A 17251-nucleotide genomic window follows, 5' to 3' on the forward strand; every position below is an offset into this window, starting at 1 on the left:
TCTACATGTAGTCATGAAATGACTCAGCAAGTCATACACTTGACCTCCCAGGTATCACAATGGTAACCCAGTGCCACATGGCTCCCTTATCTCAGATCATCCAGACATGGGGGATTGGTCTCAAGACATGAGACCATTTAATTTTAACCCATAGTTCACAATGTCCATCAGCTCAAACCCACCCCTGACAGAGAACCCCATATGCAGGAAGATGACAACATCTTCCTGTGGCCCAGGAAAAGTGACCTTTAGAGCCAAAAAGGAGAGGCCTAAAGACTATAGGTCTGGCACAACAGCACACCCCACTCTAAGGATGGGTGAATCCCTAGATGTCACCCTCCGAACCTCTCAGGGAGGTGGGACATAGAGAAGGGCCTCAGATGACAAGCACAGGGTCTGGGATGGTTTGTATGGGGAGAGGTGGTTGTTTAAGGCACTGGGGTCCTGAGCTGTGTAAGACTTTATAGGTGGTCAACACCAGTAAGTGACACCTGTCAGTCCAGTCAGCTTCTGTGTACATGAAACAGGCAGGAGGTGCCATCCTATCCATTGCTACAGGTGGCAAAATGTCTTGGGCCAGCCACGCATGTACTCATCCACCAGAAAGGACCCACACAGAAATGCCACCTCTCACATCCCTGGACTTAGGGGGTAGTATTCAGCTATGTTTCACTTGGAGTAGACCCACTGAAATTAATGGACCTACAGTAACAGTCATTTTCATTTATTTCAATGACAATAGAGTAAAACTTAGTTGAAAACCATCCAGGGTGCTACGCATTACTAGCTAAGTTGCACATAAAAAAAACACTCGAAGGTACAGTGTTTTTAAAAACTGCTCCAATTATAGTAGGTTGTTTGTTTTTCCCCCAGAGGCTTATCATCCAGTTTTGATTGGTATCTAATCCAATATTTGAGTAATAAAGGCTGCAGTGGCAGATAACTGTTATAGGTTACGGCCCTTGTTATGGTTCATGCAGACAATTTTTCCAGGCCAGAATAAATGTTGCTATTTGTTTATTCCTTCAGAAGAGTAGAGACTTGGGTCTTTTTGCCACAATCAATTTATTATGCAATACATATTTGTTTATCATCTCTTACACTGTGGGCACATCTCTTTCTCCACCGCACTGCAGGATATTGCATTTTCACTGTGAGGATATTGTATTTTCAAAACTCTCAGAAAGTAATATTTCTATCTGCCATTGTGAAGGGCTGGGGTGGGGGGTTAAGGAAAAGCAGGCAGGCTCACTTGCAAAATAAGGGTGTACAAAAAGTATTGTATTGTTTGGTAGGGTATAGAAGCTGGATTTCTCTCCTTGAGACAGGTTTGCACTGTGTGTGTACCCAACAACATTGGGGGGGGGAGAGAGAGAGAGAGAGAGAGAGAGAGAGAGAGAGAGAACCAAATCACTGTTTGCATCAGTAAGGGTTTTTTCTGTATGCCCTGTTTAGGAAGTTTTCAATGTTTAATGTTGCATTGTGTTTTTAATATTCAGTTGGGAGCCATCCCAGAGTGGCTGTGGAAACCCAGCCAGATAGGTGGGGTATAAAATTTTATTATTATTATTATTATTATTATTATTATTATTATTATTATTAGGTGGATATGGTTACATCAATATTATGAGCCAATATTAATGTTACCATATCTATGACTACAAAATTATACTGTGTGTTTTGTTCTTATGCTGGGGTTTTTACATTGCTGCTAAAAAAGGTAATAAATAAAGTGGTGGACTTCCTGGCACACATGCCCTTTGACATGGAAGCTCTTCAAAGAAATCTATGCCGCCTTAATAACATTCACATACAGAACGTGTAGCTCAAGCTAGAATTGGGTGTGCCCTTTAGTGTCATGTGTCAAAGCACTTGCCAAAGAAGTCAGAAACTGTATTGGGGTCAATAGCACATATCACAAAAACTGTTTCTTCAGATTCTTCACCCTGTTCCTAAGCACTGGGAGAATTTTACTCAATATTCTCCAGGGAGTATCGCATGTGAAGGGCTCATCTTTAGCAAAGGTAGTGAGCACTACTTCATTCTTTTTCAGAAGGGTTTTTCTTCTGTTGTTGCTGCTGCCAAGAATGAAGCAGAGCTTTGCTTTGCAAAGAGGATATAAGGATAAGAAAATTAGTGTAGGTTCAGAACTGCAGAACAGTTTGATATCTCACTGGGAACTATCACATCTATAATATGCAGAAGTGTGATGTGTTTTGCCCTCGCTATGTGGTGCCTTGAATTTGATATCATACTTTGCAGCCTGATCTTAGGAAAGCATGCTCATTTATTACCTTTGGAAGAAGTTATGAATCTGTATCATGCACTTACTAGTCACCGAAGAGGAGGAGGGAAAGATGACCAGTTGTGGCTGAGAAGAAGGGGAAATGAGGACTGTCTCACGATTGTTCTTTACTTCTGCATGGTTCCAAAAGTGCAAGAAGTCTCGAGAGACTTGCTGGCAGGGCCTTAAATGTGTGTTAGCGCACATGCTTTATGTGGAGAAGGTGCTAGGATCATTTCCTGGCATCTCTAGCAAGGAAAGGCTGTCATCACGCAGGGGGGCACCCATAATTCACAAAGCTAAGCGGGGTCCAGTATGGTTTCAAACTGGACGGGGGACTCTATTGCAAAGGGATGGACTAGATGGCCCTCCCAACTCTTCGATTCTATGAACCACAGTTAATTCCTTTTGGAAATTAAAGGGACAGAACTACCTAAACTGGATAGAAATTTATTCATGTGTGTGACTACAGTGGCAAGAATGTTACTTGCCCAAAAATGGATAGAAGAAGAAGTCCCAGCAAAAGAAGAATGTTTACAAAAACTTATGGAATATGCATAAATGGCAAAATTTGCCCAAAAAATAAGAAATTAAGATAACAAGCTTTTTATAAAAGAATGGAAATGGTTTATTGAATATTTACAAATAAACTGTAAACAGATAAGACCATTGGCAGGATTACTGTAATAACCTGCAGTTTTATAAGAGTACAGTGGTTCCTCCGGTTGCGGATGGGATCCATTCCGGAGGAGCGGTCAGATCCCAACGTTTCTGCAACCTGGAGGCTGCTTCTGCGCATGTGCACGTGGCGAAACCCAGTCAAATACTTCTGGGTTTCCACTTTCACATCTTGAAGTTTACGTAGCAGAGGGTTACGTAACCGGAGGTACTACTGTATATGTTTAAAGTAGATGAATAAATGAGCAAATTAAGTTAATTTGTATACAGTGGTACCTCTGGTTGCGAAAGAGATCCATTCCGGAGCCCCGTTTGCAACCTGAATGGAACCCAACCCGCGCCTGCACACGCATGGGTCACAAGTCGCCGCTTCTGTGCATGTGCATGACATCATTTTGCGCATCTGCGTGTGCACAAGTGGCGAAACCCAGAAGTAACCCTTTCTGGTACTTCCGGGTCGCCGCGGGACGCAACCTGAAAAGACGTAACCCGCAGCGTTCGCAACATGAGGTATGACTCTATGCAGAAAATGTAAAAAATAAATTTAGGGAACCGCAGAAAGAGGGGGGAAGGAAGTCAAGTTTTGAAATGTTAATAGGATTGTAAAAGTATCGAAATGTATAAAATGGAAAATCATTATATATGTTAGATAGATAGATAGATAGATAGATAGATAGATAGATAGATAGATGATAGATAAACTGCAGTTAATACACAGCAGGGTGGAGCTAGCACACTGCACATGCTCAGGAGCACTGCCGAGCTCTGTGATAATATATGATATGTATATATCATATTCAGGTCCAGGGTTTAGATCCCAGGCGCTCCCCGTGGAGCTCTGGCTGAAAAAAGATGCCCCCTTCTCTCTCCCCCCCCCCGCCTCCGCTCAGCACCCTGGCCAGCTCCTTCTCCCTCGCGGGAGGGGGGCGGGGCCGGAGAAGGAGGGAGGGAGGGGGGGAGGGCAGAGCCCGGCGAGCAGCGCTGCGGGCCATTCGAGGGATGGTGAACGGAGTCGTGTCCGAGCTCGGTGAGTAGCGGCGCCGGGAGGCAGGTGGGGAGAAGGGAGGGGGAGCCGGTGCCTTCCGGCTATGATCTCGTAAAGAGACGTGTGCATTTATGGAATTTTTAATTGCACATTAGTATCCAATTATTGCGAATAATAAGGGAATGGTAAAGGAGCCCTGGACGGATTAAGTCCAGTTAAAGGCGACCATGGGGTGCGGCGCTCATCTCACTTCAGGCGAGTCCATTTTTTTTACAAAAAGAAGTTGTATTGATTTCAAGAAGGAAGGAAGGGGCTGTTGCAGAAAACTCAGCTTTCTTGCCACCCCCTTAAAATAAAACTTTCTCATTGTGGGTTGGGGGGGGGGGTAAGGGCTTGAAGTGCTTCTATGTCCCTTCCCAAGATTAGCAGAATAGCAAGGGGAAGTCGTAAGCATTTTCTTAATTTACAGACGGGGTACAGGTCGCAGAATTTTAGTTACCATACACAGATTTTATTTTTTTCCAAGTGGGACAGTAAGAACCCAACCTTGACTCTTGAAGGGCAGACTAGTCAAGAAAGGCTGCCCACAAATGTACAGATTTCGTATGGTGCTGCCATTGTTCCTTTCTCGGCTTCCAGCCTTTGAAGTACAGTGGTACCTCAGGTTAAGTACTTAATTTGTTCCCGAGGTCCGTTCTTAACCTGAAACTGTTCTTAACCCGAAGCACCACTTTAGCTAAAGGGGCCTCCTGCTGCCGCTGTGCCGCCGGAGCACGATTTCTGTTCTTATCATGAAGCAAAGTTCTTAACCTGAGGTACTATTTCTGAGTTAGCGGAGTCTGTAACCTGAAGCGTATGTAACCCGAGGTACCACTGTAGAACCAACCATTTCTTTCTGTCCTCGGCAGGATCAGCTGTGCTGAATCTCAACAGCTAGCCGGCAACTGTGGCAACCCTAAGCCACCTCCCTCTCTATCCAGCTGTGCAGAGTGATGATTGGTTGGCCTTTCTTACGAAGCCCTTTCTCAACCCCCATCAAGCTGTAGAGTGTTGATTGGCAGGCCTTTGTGGCAGTCAGCAAACCACACATACCTTCTTGCGCAGAGCACTGTTTCGACTTCTTCCCAGACAACCAGTTTATTTCTCTTTAAAAAGGCGCTGAACACAGGAAGTTGCCTCCCTCTATTGGTCCGTCTAGCTCAGTATTATGAGCTCTCCCGGGTTTCAGGCCAGGAATCTTTCTCACAGCCCTGCCTAGAGATGCCAGTGAAGGTTGAACCTGGGACATCCTGCAGGCAAAGCAGAGGCTATTCCACTGAGAGCCCTTCCAATGGAATGAACCTTAACTGGATAAACATACTGTATACCTGAAGCTTGGGGTGGGGGTAGATCAAAAGCAAGTTCAAAAACCAGCACTTCATTCAGGGCCTGGCACATGCTCCAAAGGAAAAATAAAGGTTGGAGGATCAGAGAATTGGAATGGGCCCAAAGGGCAATCTAGTCCAACCCTCTGCAGTGCAGAGACTGCAGGGTGAAAACACACTGGCTCTCCTTTTAATGGCTGCATTCTGTTTTGTGTCTGCGGAGCAATTATTCTTCTGCTCACTAAATTATTGACTATGGCCAGTGAATACCCACTCTGCATAACTGTTCAATACACACACAAAACATAAATTCTGTTCTTGGGTCCATGAGATGCAGCAGTGACACAGCCCTTGCTTGCTTCCCACGTGGGATGTACCTGCACACCTTTTTACAAGTGGGCTTTTATTTTTAGGTTTTCCTTATCCACATTTACCTTTTGCCCCACTCTTTCCAGGCACTGATCTGTGCTTTAACACACCGTGTCTGAGCATTGTTTCTGCTTTGTTTTGACCTGAGCTTTCCCCACAAAACCCCGCTCTTTAAATCTGGATCAGAGCAAATGTCAATTCAGTTTTTACTCAGATTGCTGTTTGCTTTACGATTGAGCTTTAAAGAGCGAGTTTTTGCAGGGAAAGCTCCCGAGCAAAAAAAGGGAGGGGGCATGGAGCTTTAAATCACAGACTGTTCCTGGAAAGAGAGGAGAAAGGGTCGTGTGTATAAGCCCTTATATTGCACAGATGGACTTCGGAAAGTAAGGAACTGAAGTGCCTTCTGAACTGTGACTGTCTGGAAAGAGAAATGTTTGTGTGTTAGTGGCTGCCAGCTAATGTAGCCAAACCAGTGCAGCAGGGCGACTGCCTTCGTACAGGGCTGCCTGCCAAACCCTACTGTCTGCTGTCCACATTCGTTTCTGACTCACCTCTAGTCGTCACACCCAACTTGCTGCAACTTTAAGTCTCTGTTTCCCCAAGGATAGCTCGGGGAGTGCCTGACGCTTCCTAATGTCGGCATTCAAAGTTTCTGAAACTTCAGGGAGAATGCCGGAATATGGCGAACTGAAGTTTTTCATCCAGAAGGCTCAGAGTCAGGTGACTGGAGGTGGGATGACGATGAGTGGTCTGAGGAGAAGAGGGAGAAGACTGGAAGGAGGAGGGGTTGGAAGCTGAAGGGTTAACAGGGTTTAGTAAGCAGGAAGAGAGCAGTCTAGAATCAGAGGCTGGAGAGGAGGCAGGCCAAGATTCATGGGGAGTCAGACTGCTGAAGAAGCCAGGGAATTTCCCCTTCCTGCTGGGACCAGCTCCACACCCCACACCCTGAAGAGGTCAGAGCAGAGAGGGGCTGTGTGCAAGCAGTTTGTGACTGCTTGGGAAAGACCCTGGAGAGGAGGAGCCTTAGGAAGTTCTGGGAAGGCAGGGACCCCCTCGCAACTGCTTTGTTGGAGCAAGACCTACTGGGAAGAGTTGCTGGGACCACTAGGCCTGTGCCGTTTCATTTTCTTGAATAAGGAGTTAACTTCACTGACACCGTGCTTTTCTTTGATAGCTGACCTAATGCTTGACTCTAGCTCCTGACAGCTACTGCTTTTAAAACGGCAACCCTAAGAACACCACCTGTCCCACGGCATGTGCTGGAGTGGTGTCAAGGTCGAATTGCAGCAGCTGCAGGTGGTGTGAAGCAGAGATGGGAACCTGCAAAGGAGTTTGTAGCCATGATCTGACAGTTGCATGCAGCTGAAGGACTAAGCAGGAGGCAGAAACAGGGCGCGGGTGAGATAGGCGTCCAGAAGGCAGATGGCAGGGACTAGAAACCTGGAAGGGTAGCTTTTCGCCACAAGGGTGCCCCTAGTTTGAATGGTGAGGCCAAATTTAGCTTGCTTTGCCTGAAAGAAAGTGAGGTGGCATCTTATCCTACGCTGCTGCATTCTGACTGCATCAGATGGCTCAGACAGAGGAAGTGCTGTGGGGCCTGGGAGTAATACACAGCAGGAAGTGAAGCAGGACTGGCTGTCTGGGCCACAGCGTCCCTGTCCTGGTTTCAGCTGCTATATACAAGACTTCTGCTGCACGGATGCTGTTGGCTGGCCTACTGACAGCACCTCTGAGCATGTGCAGAGCAAAGTGGACCGTGTTTTATTACTTTAAAACTTATCACATGGGAACACCCCTTCCTCAATAAATTGACAATTAATTTTAGGGAAATAGCAAGAATGCACCACTTTTCCTGGCTCTGGGAAACATGGGAGCCTATCGTTTCCCAGGGTCAGATTATTTCCCCATGTAGCTCAGCATCGCTTACTCTGCCTGGCAGTGACGTTTCTCAGTAGATAGCAAATTTCCTTTTGCATCACCAGCTTTAGACGCACCTCTTTTCTAGCAACCAGTGAATAAAGTGAACTTCCACCCCAAGCAGTAGAATTCTAGGCAACTGTGCAGCAGACAGGTGGGAATGTGTGCGGAAGAGTAAGATTCGGTCTCTGGTTACCCATTTGGGGGGAGCAGCCTTGTGTGGGCCCAGCTGCAGGCTGAAAGGGGTCAGCAGCTTTCCAACCTCCAGAATGAAAAGCAGTAGCCACCTCTGTCTCTACCACCAGACTAGGCACAGCATCGACCCACATCCCTATCTAAGGAGCTGAATTGGCACCACATACATGCCTGCCACATCCATCCTCTCCCCTCTATGTTTGTTCAGACCCTAAAGCTCTCCTAAGTGCAACAGAAACTTGTGCAGAGGTGTGTGCTGGCTCAGGCCTCGCTGTATCCTTCCCATCCTGAGAAGCCAGCCCACCCAACCAGCCATCTCCGAGTCACAGATTTGGGTGTGCCACAGGATTGGTTGCTGGTCTCTGTGTTCGAACCCTACCTTTTGCTATAGGCTTGCAGTTATTGGGTGAGTCACTTCCTCAGGGGCTTATGTGGCATCATCTCAGAACACTTGCTGTGCCACGCAAAGAGGACAAGTGCCAAGGAAGTTTCTTAAACTGAAGAGAAATCAGGTCTCAGACGAAGGCGTTGGCCCAGCAGCTGATAGCTTTATAGCATGGGTAGGCAAACTAAGGCTCGGGGGCTGAATCCAGCCCAATTGCCTTCTAAATCCAGCCCATGGACGGTCCGGGAATCAGCGTGTGTTTTTACATGAGTAGAATGTGTCCTTTTATTTAAAATGCATCTCTGGGTTGTTTGTGGGGCATAGGAATTCGTGTGGTTTTTTCCCTTTCAAAATATAGTCTGGCCCCCACAAGGTCTGAGGGACAGTGGACCGCCCCCCTGCTGAAAAAGTTTGCTGACCCCTGCTTTAGAGCGCTAGCTGGAAGCTGACTGGCTCCCCCTGACCTCTGCTGTGCTAGCGGCTGCAAAACACACTCTAGCCAGTGATGGTGCTGACACGCAGCAGAGCAGAAGAAGGGTTCTCAGCACTGCCTCTGCCCACAGCTGCAGGTGTCAACACTGCTCCACCCAGTCGCATTTCTATTGGCAAGAACGTGAAAAGAGCCCTGCAGGATCAGGCCAGTGGGGACCCATTTTGTCCAGAATCCGTTCTCACCTTGGAAAACCCACAAGCAGGACCTGAGCACACAGGCCTTCTCTCTTCTTGTGGTTTCCACCACCTGGTATTCAGAAGCATTTAGTGCCTCCCAACTGTGGAGGCAGAGCTTAGCCACCACGGCTCATAGCCACCAATAGCCATGAATTAGTCCTAACCCTCTTTGAAAGCCATCTAGGTTGGTGGTCATCACTGCCTCCCAATGGAAGCGAGTTCCACAGTTTAGCTCTGTGCTGCACAAAGAAAAACTGTCTTTTGTCTGTCCTGAATCTTCCCACATTCAGCTTCATTTCTCTGTGCTGGCTATAATTTCACAAACTTCTAGCATGTCACCTTTGACTCAAGGCCGGCTTGTGATCTTGGAACTGAGCTGGTGGGGGTCACTTCTTCCAGGGTCAAAGGGTGGGGTAGGAGGAAAGGTCCAGAAGTCACTTGCTGCCACTTCACTGCAAACCTGCCTCCTGCTTTCTAGCTGCACACCCACACTCTTACCCAAGGCTTTCTCACGTTCCCATCCAGGTAAACCCCTCAATACCACCAACAAACCAGGAGTAACAGTGACCCACATTGCAGGGCCACAGCGTAACTACACCATAGAGACTGAGGGGGAGCCATCAAAACAGTGGCAGTTTGGAGGTGCAGCTTGGCTAGCGAGGACCGCGCTCTGCACGCCTTGCCAGGGCTCCTGGCTGGATGGACGACACCTTGAGGATCTTTGCTTGGGCCACTGCTAGCGAGCCGAAGAGGATGCAGATGCAGATGCTGGTTAAGAAGGTGGACGGGCCAATGAGCAGGAAGAAAGCATAATCTTTTACGTTCAGCCAGGGCTCCCGGCAGTGAGCAAAGGACTCGTTCCCAATGGCAGCGATGGGATGTTGGGTGAGCTGTGTGGGGCGTTTGCAAGAGACAGAGTCCACCTCTGGAAAAGGGAGAGACAGAGACTCAAGGCAAGGCTGTGGTTATTGCAGCAGTTGGGGATGTTGGACCAGAGGATTGCTAACCAACAAGCACAAACCAGTTTAAGCTCTTAAGCTGCCTGACAAAGGAATTAACGTGGATTGCTTGGAGGTTGCTTCTGCTAGGACCTTTTAGGGAGACCAAGGCACCTGCTGTTCTAAAGTTAGCCAGAAAAGAAATCAAAACAGCAGTTCCATGTGGTGCATAGCTTCCATAAAAATCCATCAATATGTCTTCTACACGATTAATTGCCAAACCGGAGATAGTTGTGACCCCGCCCCCCCCCCCCGGGTGTCTGGCCGGGAAGGAATCTAATTTAGAAATAAAGATTGTATTCAATGTTAGTCCTACTCAGAGGAGACCCGCTGAAACTAATGTACATGGCTAACTTAGGTTCATTTGTTCCACTGGGTCTGCTTTGAACTTTGTTGGATACAACCCTAAATGAACAAACAGATGGTTAGTCATTTCTAAAGGAGCTGATGGTGCTATAATAAAAGCCAGTTGCGTCCAGCTGCCCTGCTTCACCCACCACACACCATGTATTCTTTTTGGCAAGCTGCTTGGGGAAACTGAATCCTCCCCCTAAAAAATTGTTATGGCTCCAATTTATTTATTTGTTTTGAGAAACTGTTTTCACAGACTTGTATTGATGGAACTTCAAAGGGCAGTGAAGATAACTGATAATAAAAATTTCAACCACTTTGAGGTTTTCTACAGTCAAGCAGTACAGTCAACTCTTATCTTACATGAGGGTTACATTTCAGGGATAGTGCATAAATCCAAAATTGTGTAGAGTCAAAACACGAGTGCTGGTGGAAGCTGGTGGAATTGTCAACATCATTTTTCCCCCCAGACACCTGTTTTTTAAAAAAGATTTAAAATATTTTTTTGCCAAGCGTATAAAGCTAAATGTGCACAAGTTAAATGTGCCTAAGTTGTGGGCCTACTGTTTATAAATTTCATGAAATAAAACAATAAATAAAGGTGATCGTTGTTGTTAAAGCCACCAGCTGCAGGTGAGCTTTCCAACCCCTTCCCTGTTGAGTCCTGCTCACCTGGGACTTTCTCCACGTTGTCAGTGAGCCACTGGTAGAGGGGCTGGATGGCGCAGGTGCACCCCCAGGGGTTGTTGTGCAGCCTGAGGAAGTGCAGGGAAGGCAGGTTGCTGAAGAGGTCGGGCGAGAGTGAGACAAGCGCATTGCCCTGCAGAAACAGAGCCTTGAGGTGGGGCAAGGAGCTGAGCAGCTCTGGCTCCAGTGTCAAGAGTTTGTTGTTCCCCAGGTTTAGCATCCTCAGCCTCGACACGGGGAGGAAAGTATTGGGTTGCAGGACAGTCAGGTAGTTCCCACTCAGGTCCAGTTCCCGCAGCTCACTAAGGCCAGCCAGGGCCTGGGGGTGGATGACCCCGAGGATGTTGCTCCGAAGGCTCAGGTGGCGCAGGGCGCTGCCCTGGACGACAAAGGTGCGGTTCTGGAGGGTAGCAATGCGGTTGTAGTCCAGCAGGACAGTGGTGGCATTGGCGGGAAGGTCCTCCGGCACCCAGCGCAGCTTGTGTTCCATGCAGTCGATTTCCCCAGAGGTACAGCTGCAAACAGCTGGGCAGGCAGAGCAGCTGGGGGATGGGTAGAGGAGGAGGAGGAGGAGGGCGAAAGTGGCAAAGGTCTGAAGGCAACTGCAGCGGGTAAGGCTAGAGCTTGAGGGGAGGACCTGGCTTTTACCACACCAAGCCATGGAGCCGCCTCTTCATGCCAGGATTCACAGCTTGTGCCAAAAACCTCCCAACCCACCAGCCTTTCCCTGCAAAAGGAGGGCAATTCTCGGGCTCCCCTTCTTAGCAACTGCCCTTGCTCCAGCAGAGTCCTTCTGCCCAGCTATTAACTTGGCTGCTCTTCTGGGTGCAGCTGATGGTGGGTGGAGCTTTCACTCTTCCTTAGCAAATATTTTAACAGGGCAGCCTCGCCTGCCAAGGGGCAAAGCCACAGCTTCCTCCTTGGCCCAGCCTGTCTCCTCCAAAAGAGCCACACCAGGCTGCCCTGGGATAGCCAGCTCCCAGCTTTGCCTGGCATCACCCCTCAGCTCCTGCTCTCAGGCTGCCCTGGCACATCATGCCAGGCAAGTTAACTGGTTTACTTATTAGTGTGCTTCACCCTGCCCTTCCTCCAAGGAGCTGCTCAGAGCAGCATTTCAGGCTCACAGCAAGAAGCCTGTAAGGTAAGGTCAGCCTTGAAACACAAGGCATAGTTATAGCTGAGGGGATTCACACCACAAGAGGTGGGTGACAGTCAGCTTGGATGGCTTCAGGAGAAGGACTAGGCAAATTTGAGGAGAAGCAGGAGGAATGATGCAACAACATGCTCACGAGGCTGGAACCAGGATTCCCAAGGGCCTTGCCTACGCTTGACTCCAGCTCCTGACAGAGAGGGACTTGGCTGTCTGCTGCAGGGGACAGGACGATGGAGGAAGTGGATGAAAACTCTGACAAAGCAGCTTTTGTTCCGCCATAAGGCGGGCCAGCTACTGGCCCATTTCCAGTTGCACAAGGGGTGCCCCATGGACTGCAGGTGCCAACAGCCATGGGGGGAGGGGGTGCTTCTGAATAGCCATTGCTGGAAGCCAAAGGAAAAGAGAGTTGCTCTTCCATGCAGGTCCTGTTGGTGGGTTTCCCATTGAGGCATGTGGCTGGCCAACCGGAGTGGAAAGGTGTCACAACTCCCTCCCTCTACAAATGGGACACCCAAATTTGCCACTTTGCCCTGAGCCCCTGCTGCTGCCCATCCATCCATCCATCCAAGCTCCCAATGGAAACAGGAACACTCGGGATGCAAGCCTCAAGAAGATAGGAGGGGACGAACCCCCCCCAAACCTTTTATTGACCCCTTCCCTCCTTCCTTCCTTCCTTCCTTCCTCCAGGATGCGGAAACAGCATCATGGGTATTTGGCATCATAGATGATTTTGGAGGAGTTTCCACGGTCCCTTTCGTCTTCTGCGGTGAGGTTGAGGGAGTGCAGCACTTTGTACTGGACCATGGTGATGAGGGCCAGCTCCTCAGGATCTAGGCCGCTCATCAGGGTCACGTCTGGGGGATAGAGGAAAAGAGAGCACACTGGGTGGCTGGTTCCATACCTGCCGACTTCTCCAAGCCCAGGCCAACCTGAAGAGGGAGGAGGGTCCTGTGCTGGACCCCTTCCTGCCAGCGCAAAGCTGTCAGCTGAAGAAGCATTTCAGCTACCCAAAGAGGGCTCCTTCCTGGGAGAGGCAGCATACCATCTCTACTGAAGACCTTCCTCTTCCAACAAGACTTTCAGTTTTAGACTTTTTCCGGTCTGCCTCTGCACTGGAAGGATTTTTAAATGTTTTGAAAGGTTTTTGGTAATGTTTTGTTACTTGCTGCCACCCTGGCCATCTTTAGGAGGAAAGGCAGGATATACATTTGTTAAACATAGAACTAAAGAGGAGGGGCGTGGCAGGGGCAGGAGGTGGAGCTGCTGATACAAAGCACAATCCTAACTTTTAGGGCTGGTGCTCTGGAAAAAAGGAAGCAGCCAGCAACCAGTCAGACGAAACTAGCAAGGAACTAGCCCACGAGCCCCACCAACAGGTAAGTGGCAAGGAGCTTCGCAGTTTAAGGAACTGGGCAGCCAGTGTATGGATCTAGTGTCACTGGACTTGTGCTGTACTAGTGGCCACAAGACACAGCCTGGCCACCTATAGTGTCCCCCACCCACCCAAATAAGAGGTACTGGCTTCCAGAGGCCCCATAGTGCTTCACCTTCTTCACATCACCAGGCCCAAATTCAACAACACTTAACATTGCATCCATTGGGATCCTACTGTAAACAACAGGCCATGGACCTCTGCTCAGCTTGCCAGCACAGCCAGTAAAGTGTACAAATACACAAATCAAATAAATGAAGAAGAATGAAGCCTGGTAAGGCCGGTTTTCAGTGGCTCAGGCAGGTTTAGCAAAATACCTCTCCATATGCAAAGAAGCCAAGGTCTGGCAAGCAGCTCTGCTTCAGTGGGGAGCTTGGGCTTTGCAATGTTTATTTTTATTTTGTTTACCTTGCAGAAAGATTGAGGTCTTGCAAAGAGGCTTGTAAGGATATGCAGGACTATTTACGCCATGCCATGCCAAGGAATAACACACCAGGGATATTGTTTTAAGAAAGAAAGCTGTTATCCTTGGAAATCTATCTAAGCCCAGAGACTGAGGACCCAGAGAATGGGGAGGGTTTGCCCATGTGCTCCCAACCCAACTCACGGGACAGGGGCTCTTTGCTTACCAGTACAGGCAGGCAGACAGAGAGAGCAATTGCTCCAGGTTGTCATTTGCTGGCAGTCCTCCACACACGTCTGCACTGGGACACCACAGACTGCAACAAGAAAGGCCCCTTAGTTATTTGTCTCAGGCAAAACCTCAGACTCACCGCCTCCTCTTCCTACTCAGCAGGATGTAACTATGCAAATGCCTATGCTACCACCAGTGTAAACTGGTTTAAGTCAACTTCTCCCCCCCCCCCACACACACACACTGCAAAACCCATACTCTGTGCAAAGGAAGGATGGCAGAACCAGGAAATGGTGGGGTCAGTACACATGGTAGGAGGACTGGACAGTGCCAGACTCTGGTGAAAACACCCTCCAAGGGCTAGGGAAGGGGCTGCCCCACAGCTCTGGAATGCCTCTCCCACCCCCAAGCATCTCAGCCTGTGGCTTTCCACCATTGCTGAAGTAACAGAGCCAAGCCCCAGATGTACGGGGCTGAAGGCTGGGTCAGAAAGTTCCATTCTCAAGAATATCTAAGGACTGGCTAGCATCACACACCAGGTGCAAGAGAGTCCATGTCTACTAACCATGTCTACTCAGAAATGAGTCCTGTTGAATTCAACGGAACGTACTCTCAGGTAAGCGGGGATTGGATTGCAGCTATGCCACGTCAAAATGAAAGCATAGGAACCTGTTCCATCAGGAAAGTAAACAGACTTCTCTGTGCCCGCTGTCCCTACCCACCTCTGCAACAAGCAGGTTTCTGTCACTGGGGTTGCCCAGGACAGCTGGCAGGAATAGGATGTCCTGCTGGGAGCAGCTACACACAGGTATGTATGACTAAGATGTGTGCGCTCTCTCTCTCTCTCTCTCTCTCTCTCTCTCTCTCTCACACACACACACACACACACACACACACACACACTGCTGCTGGGGTGAACCACATTCATCCAGGTTTGGTGCTCAGCAACTGAGCAGGTACTTGTGCACTCCTAAGTGGCCACAGCCTGCCAGCCATGCTATGTAACCCACTGGAATGTTGGCACAGGCCACAAAAAATGAGTTTCTTGAGCCACTGCTGCTCCCCAAGAGAGGCTCTGTGACAACGAATGCCGGTTCCCTCACCTTTCTCAGCCGTTGTCTGGAATTGGCCGCTGCAGTCGCAGGCAGGTCGTGGTTGGGGTGCCAAGGCCCTATGACAGGAGGGGCCGCTGAAGCCCTCTGCACAGACTGAAAGGAAACAGAGCAAATGAGTGCAGCAGGGCTCAGGCATGAGAGGGAAGGGCATGGTGGCCCCAGAAGCAGCTGACATCACACAGCTCTCTCCTCCAAGTAACCGCGTTTCTGGGGCTTCGCGACATAACACACAGCATTAAAAGCCAGCAGGATGTTCTCATCAAACACCTGACTTGAGCAACTGTTGCTGTTGTTATTTCAACTTGGCTCTCAGGCAAGCCAGTGAGGGCAGAGAAAGAAGGCCGAGATGGACAGTGGCTTCGCCTTTTAGGCTGGCCTACTGACTGCAGCTGGCTTGACACTTTCCTCCCATTGCTTTTCTGCTGTTCTTTCACATCAGCATGATGCACAGAAGTCCAGCAGATGAAGTTCTTCCTTTAATCAACAGGGAAAGCTACACCAGTTTCATGTCTTGCACATGGAAGCAGCTCTCGACAAAGGGCTGTCCATACCTGGGCTTAATGCAACCCATGCAGCTCTCCTGTTTGGATTTTCAAAGCACAAGGAATCTCTGGATTTAGGGAGGAGATGTTGGAGGAAAGCCCCCACGTGGATGAGGGGGGAATAAAGTAGGCGTGAGTGGTTCACGATCTGCATTAACCCCAGTTTGGACAGACCCTAAGGCCTTTGCATTGCAGACCTGGATGACCTGGTGCATGTGCTCCTCACCAGAGCAGCCAGGATGCAGGCATGTTGCAGATCGCTGGGGGTGGCACTCTGCCCCTGGGCAGGCAGTGCTGACTCCAAGGTAAATCATGGTTCAGAATTACACTTTGGTGATGCCTTTCTCTTACAAGGACATAAGAAGAGCCCTGCTGATCTAGGCAAGATCTAGTCCAGCATCCGTGCTGCTCACAGGGGCTTTAGAGATCCTTCTGAAAGCCCCCAAGGAGACCTCCTTCTCCCTGGAGAGAAGTGCACTGCCACTACACCTGGAAGCTCCACTCCTCTGCAAGGAGGAACCATCACGTCCTTCAGGCAGAAGACACGAAGAGGGTTCTCTTCCCGTCCCTATGCAAGACCCACTTACTGGTCCACCTGTAAAGCGTTGAATCTGGCTTGGCGACAATGCTGTCTGTGGAGCTTATCAGATAGAAGCCAGTTCCTGTTTGGAGGACGGCGGCACACACGCTGTGCTCCATCAGGCACTCCTGCTTCGCTTGCTCCAGGCTCTCAGCGGAGGGGTACAGCACGGACGGCTCTCCTGCCACGCCGTGGCCAGGTTGCTCATCAAACCATTCTGTGGCTGCTGGGAAGGGAAACATGGTGTGGCCAGCTTAGCTAATGCTCCACAATTAAAACCACCAACAGAGCCTGTTTACATGGCATGTTGTAAAATTATTTATTTGCGGATGCATTCGAATGCGGCTTTTCGTCCCCAAAACAACCCCCAAAAGTGACTCACATAAAAGCACAGTGAAAGAGCAGAGCAGAAGAAAAGACCATCATAACCAACAAGTAAAAATAACAGCCAGTCTCCAGGGTCTCAGGTAGTTTTCAAAAAGGGCATGTGCATGGGCAGGGGCCTGGTTTCAGCATTCAGAAAGAGCAATGGGGATTGTGTGCTCCCTCCTCAGGGAAGGAGGGTTGGGTTGGTTGTAAGAAGCTTTGGGTTACCCTGGGCAAGATAAAGCAACTCACAAATTCAACAAATAAACAAATTACCTTCACTACATTTGCACAGGAAAGGCTTCTCCTCCTTGCAGCTGGCATCGTTGAGAAGCCCCGTTGATGAGTCAAACCACACACAGTCCTTCAGGCCCCCATCAGCCATATCATCCTTCAGGTACCTTTCCCCACACAAAAAAGCAAAAGGAAGAGGCTTGTTTGTGTTCTCTCTCTCTCTCTCTCTCTCTCTCTCTGTGTGTGTGTGTGTGTTACAAGAGCTCCCTCCAAAAGGAATTTTGCAAATGCTCTCAACTAGGATGCCAGCACT

At 49.0% G+C, this 17251-nt stretch overlaps 2 protein-coding genes across 2 annotated transcripts; both read right to left on the bottom strand.

The window, feature by feature from the left end:
- Nucleotides 1-7890: 7890 nt before the first annotated feature.
- Nucleotides 7891-11556, bottom strand: LOC309519535 (leucine-rich repeat-containing protein 26-like). The gene is made up of 2 exons (XM_082200647.1): nt 10868-11556; nt 7891-9771 (listed from the first exon to the last, which is right to left on the bottom strand). Exons 1-2 carry the CDS (start codon nt 11541-11543, stop codon nt 9500-9502), a joined length of 948 nt encoding a protein of 315 aa, XP_082056773.1. The 5' UTR covers nt 11544-11556; the 3' UTR covers nt 7891-9499.
- Nucleotides 11557-12671: 1115 nt separating this feature from the next.
- Nucleotides 12672-16776, bottom strand: LOC309519567 (uncharacterized protein). Its single transcript, XM_082200703.1, has 5 exons — nt 16731-16776; nt 16346-16561; nt 15205-15309; nt 14097-14186; nt 12672-12889 (listed from the first exon to the last, which is right to left on the bottom strand). The coding sequence occupies exons 1-5, from the start codon at nt 16762-16764 to the stop codon at nt 12738-12740; spliced, it is 597 nt and encodes a 198-aa protein (XP_082056829.1). The 5' UTR covers nt 16765-16776; the 3' UTR covers nt 12672-12737.
- Between the last annotated feature and the right edge of the window lie 475 nt (nt 16777-17251).

This window comes from Podarcis vaucheri (assembly GCF_965113315.1).
Source record: "Podarcis vaucheri genome assembly, chromosome: 15".
In the NCBI taxonomy this organism is placed as follows: Eukaryota; Metazoa; Chordata; class Lepidosauria; order Squamata; family Lacertidae; genus Podarcis; species Podarcis vaucheri.

What these genes read in the sequence shown, in the direction of transcription:
- LOC309519535 (XM_082200647.1), bottom strand. Translation starts at nt 11,543, where the DNA reads ATGGCTTGGTGTGGTAAAAGCCAGGTCCTCCCCTCAAGCTCTAGCCTT. An exon ending in CAACGTGGAGAAAGTCCCAG is followed by an intron (nt 9,772 to 10,867) that starts GTGAGCAGGACT and finishes TCCCTTTTCCAG; the next exon opens with AGGTGGACTCTGTCTCTTGC.
- LOC309519567 (XM_082200703.1), bottom strand. Translation starts at nt 16,764, where the DNA reads ATGATGGTCTTTTCTTCTGCTCTGCTCTTTCACT. An exon ending in TTCTGCTCTGCTCTTTCACT is followed by an intron (nt 16,562 to 16,730) that starts GTGCTTTTATGT and finishes CCTTCCCAGCAG; the next exon opens with CCACAGAATGGTTTGATGAG. An exon ending in CCAGACAACGGCTGAGAAAG is followed by an intron (nt 14,187 to 15,204) that starts GTGAGGGAACCG and finishes TTCTTGTTGCAG; the next exon opens with TCTGTGGTGTCCCAGTGCAG.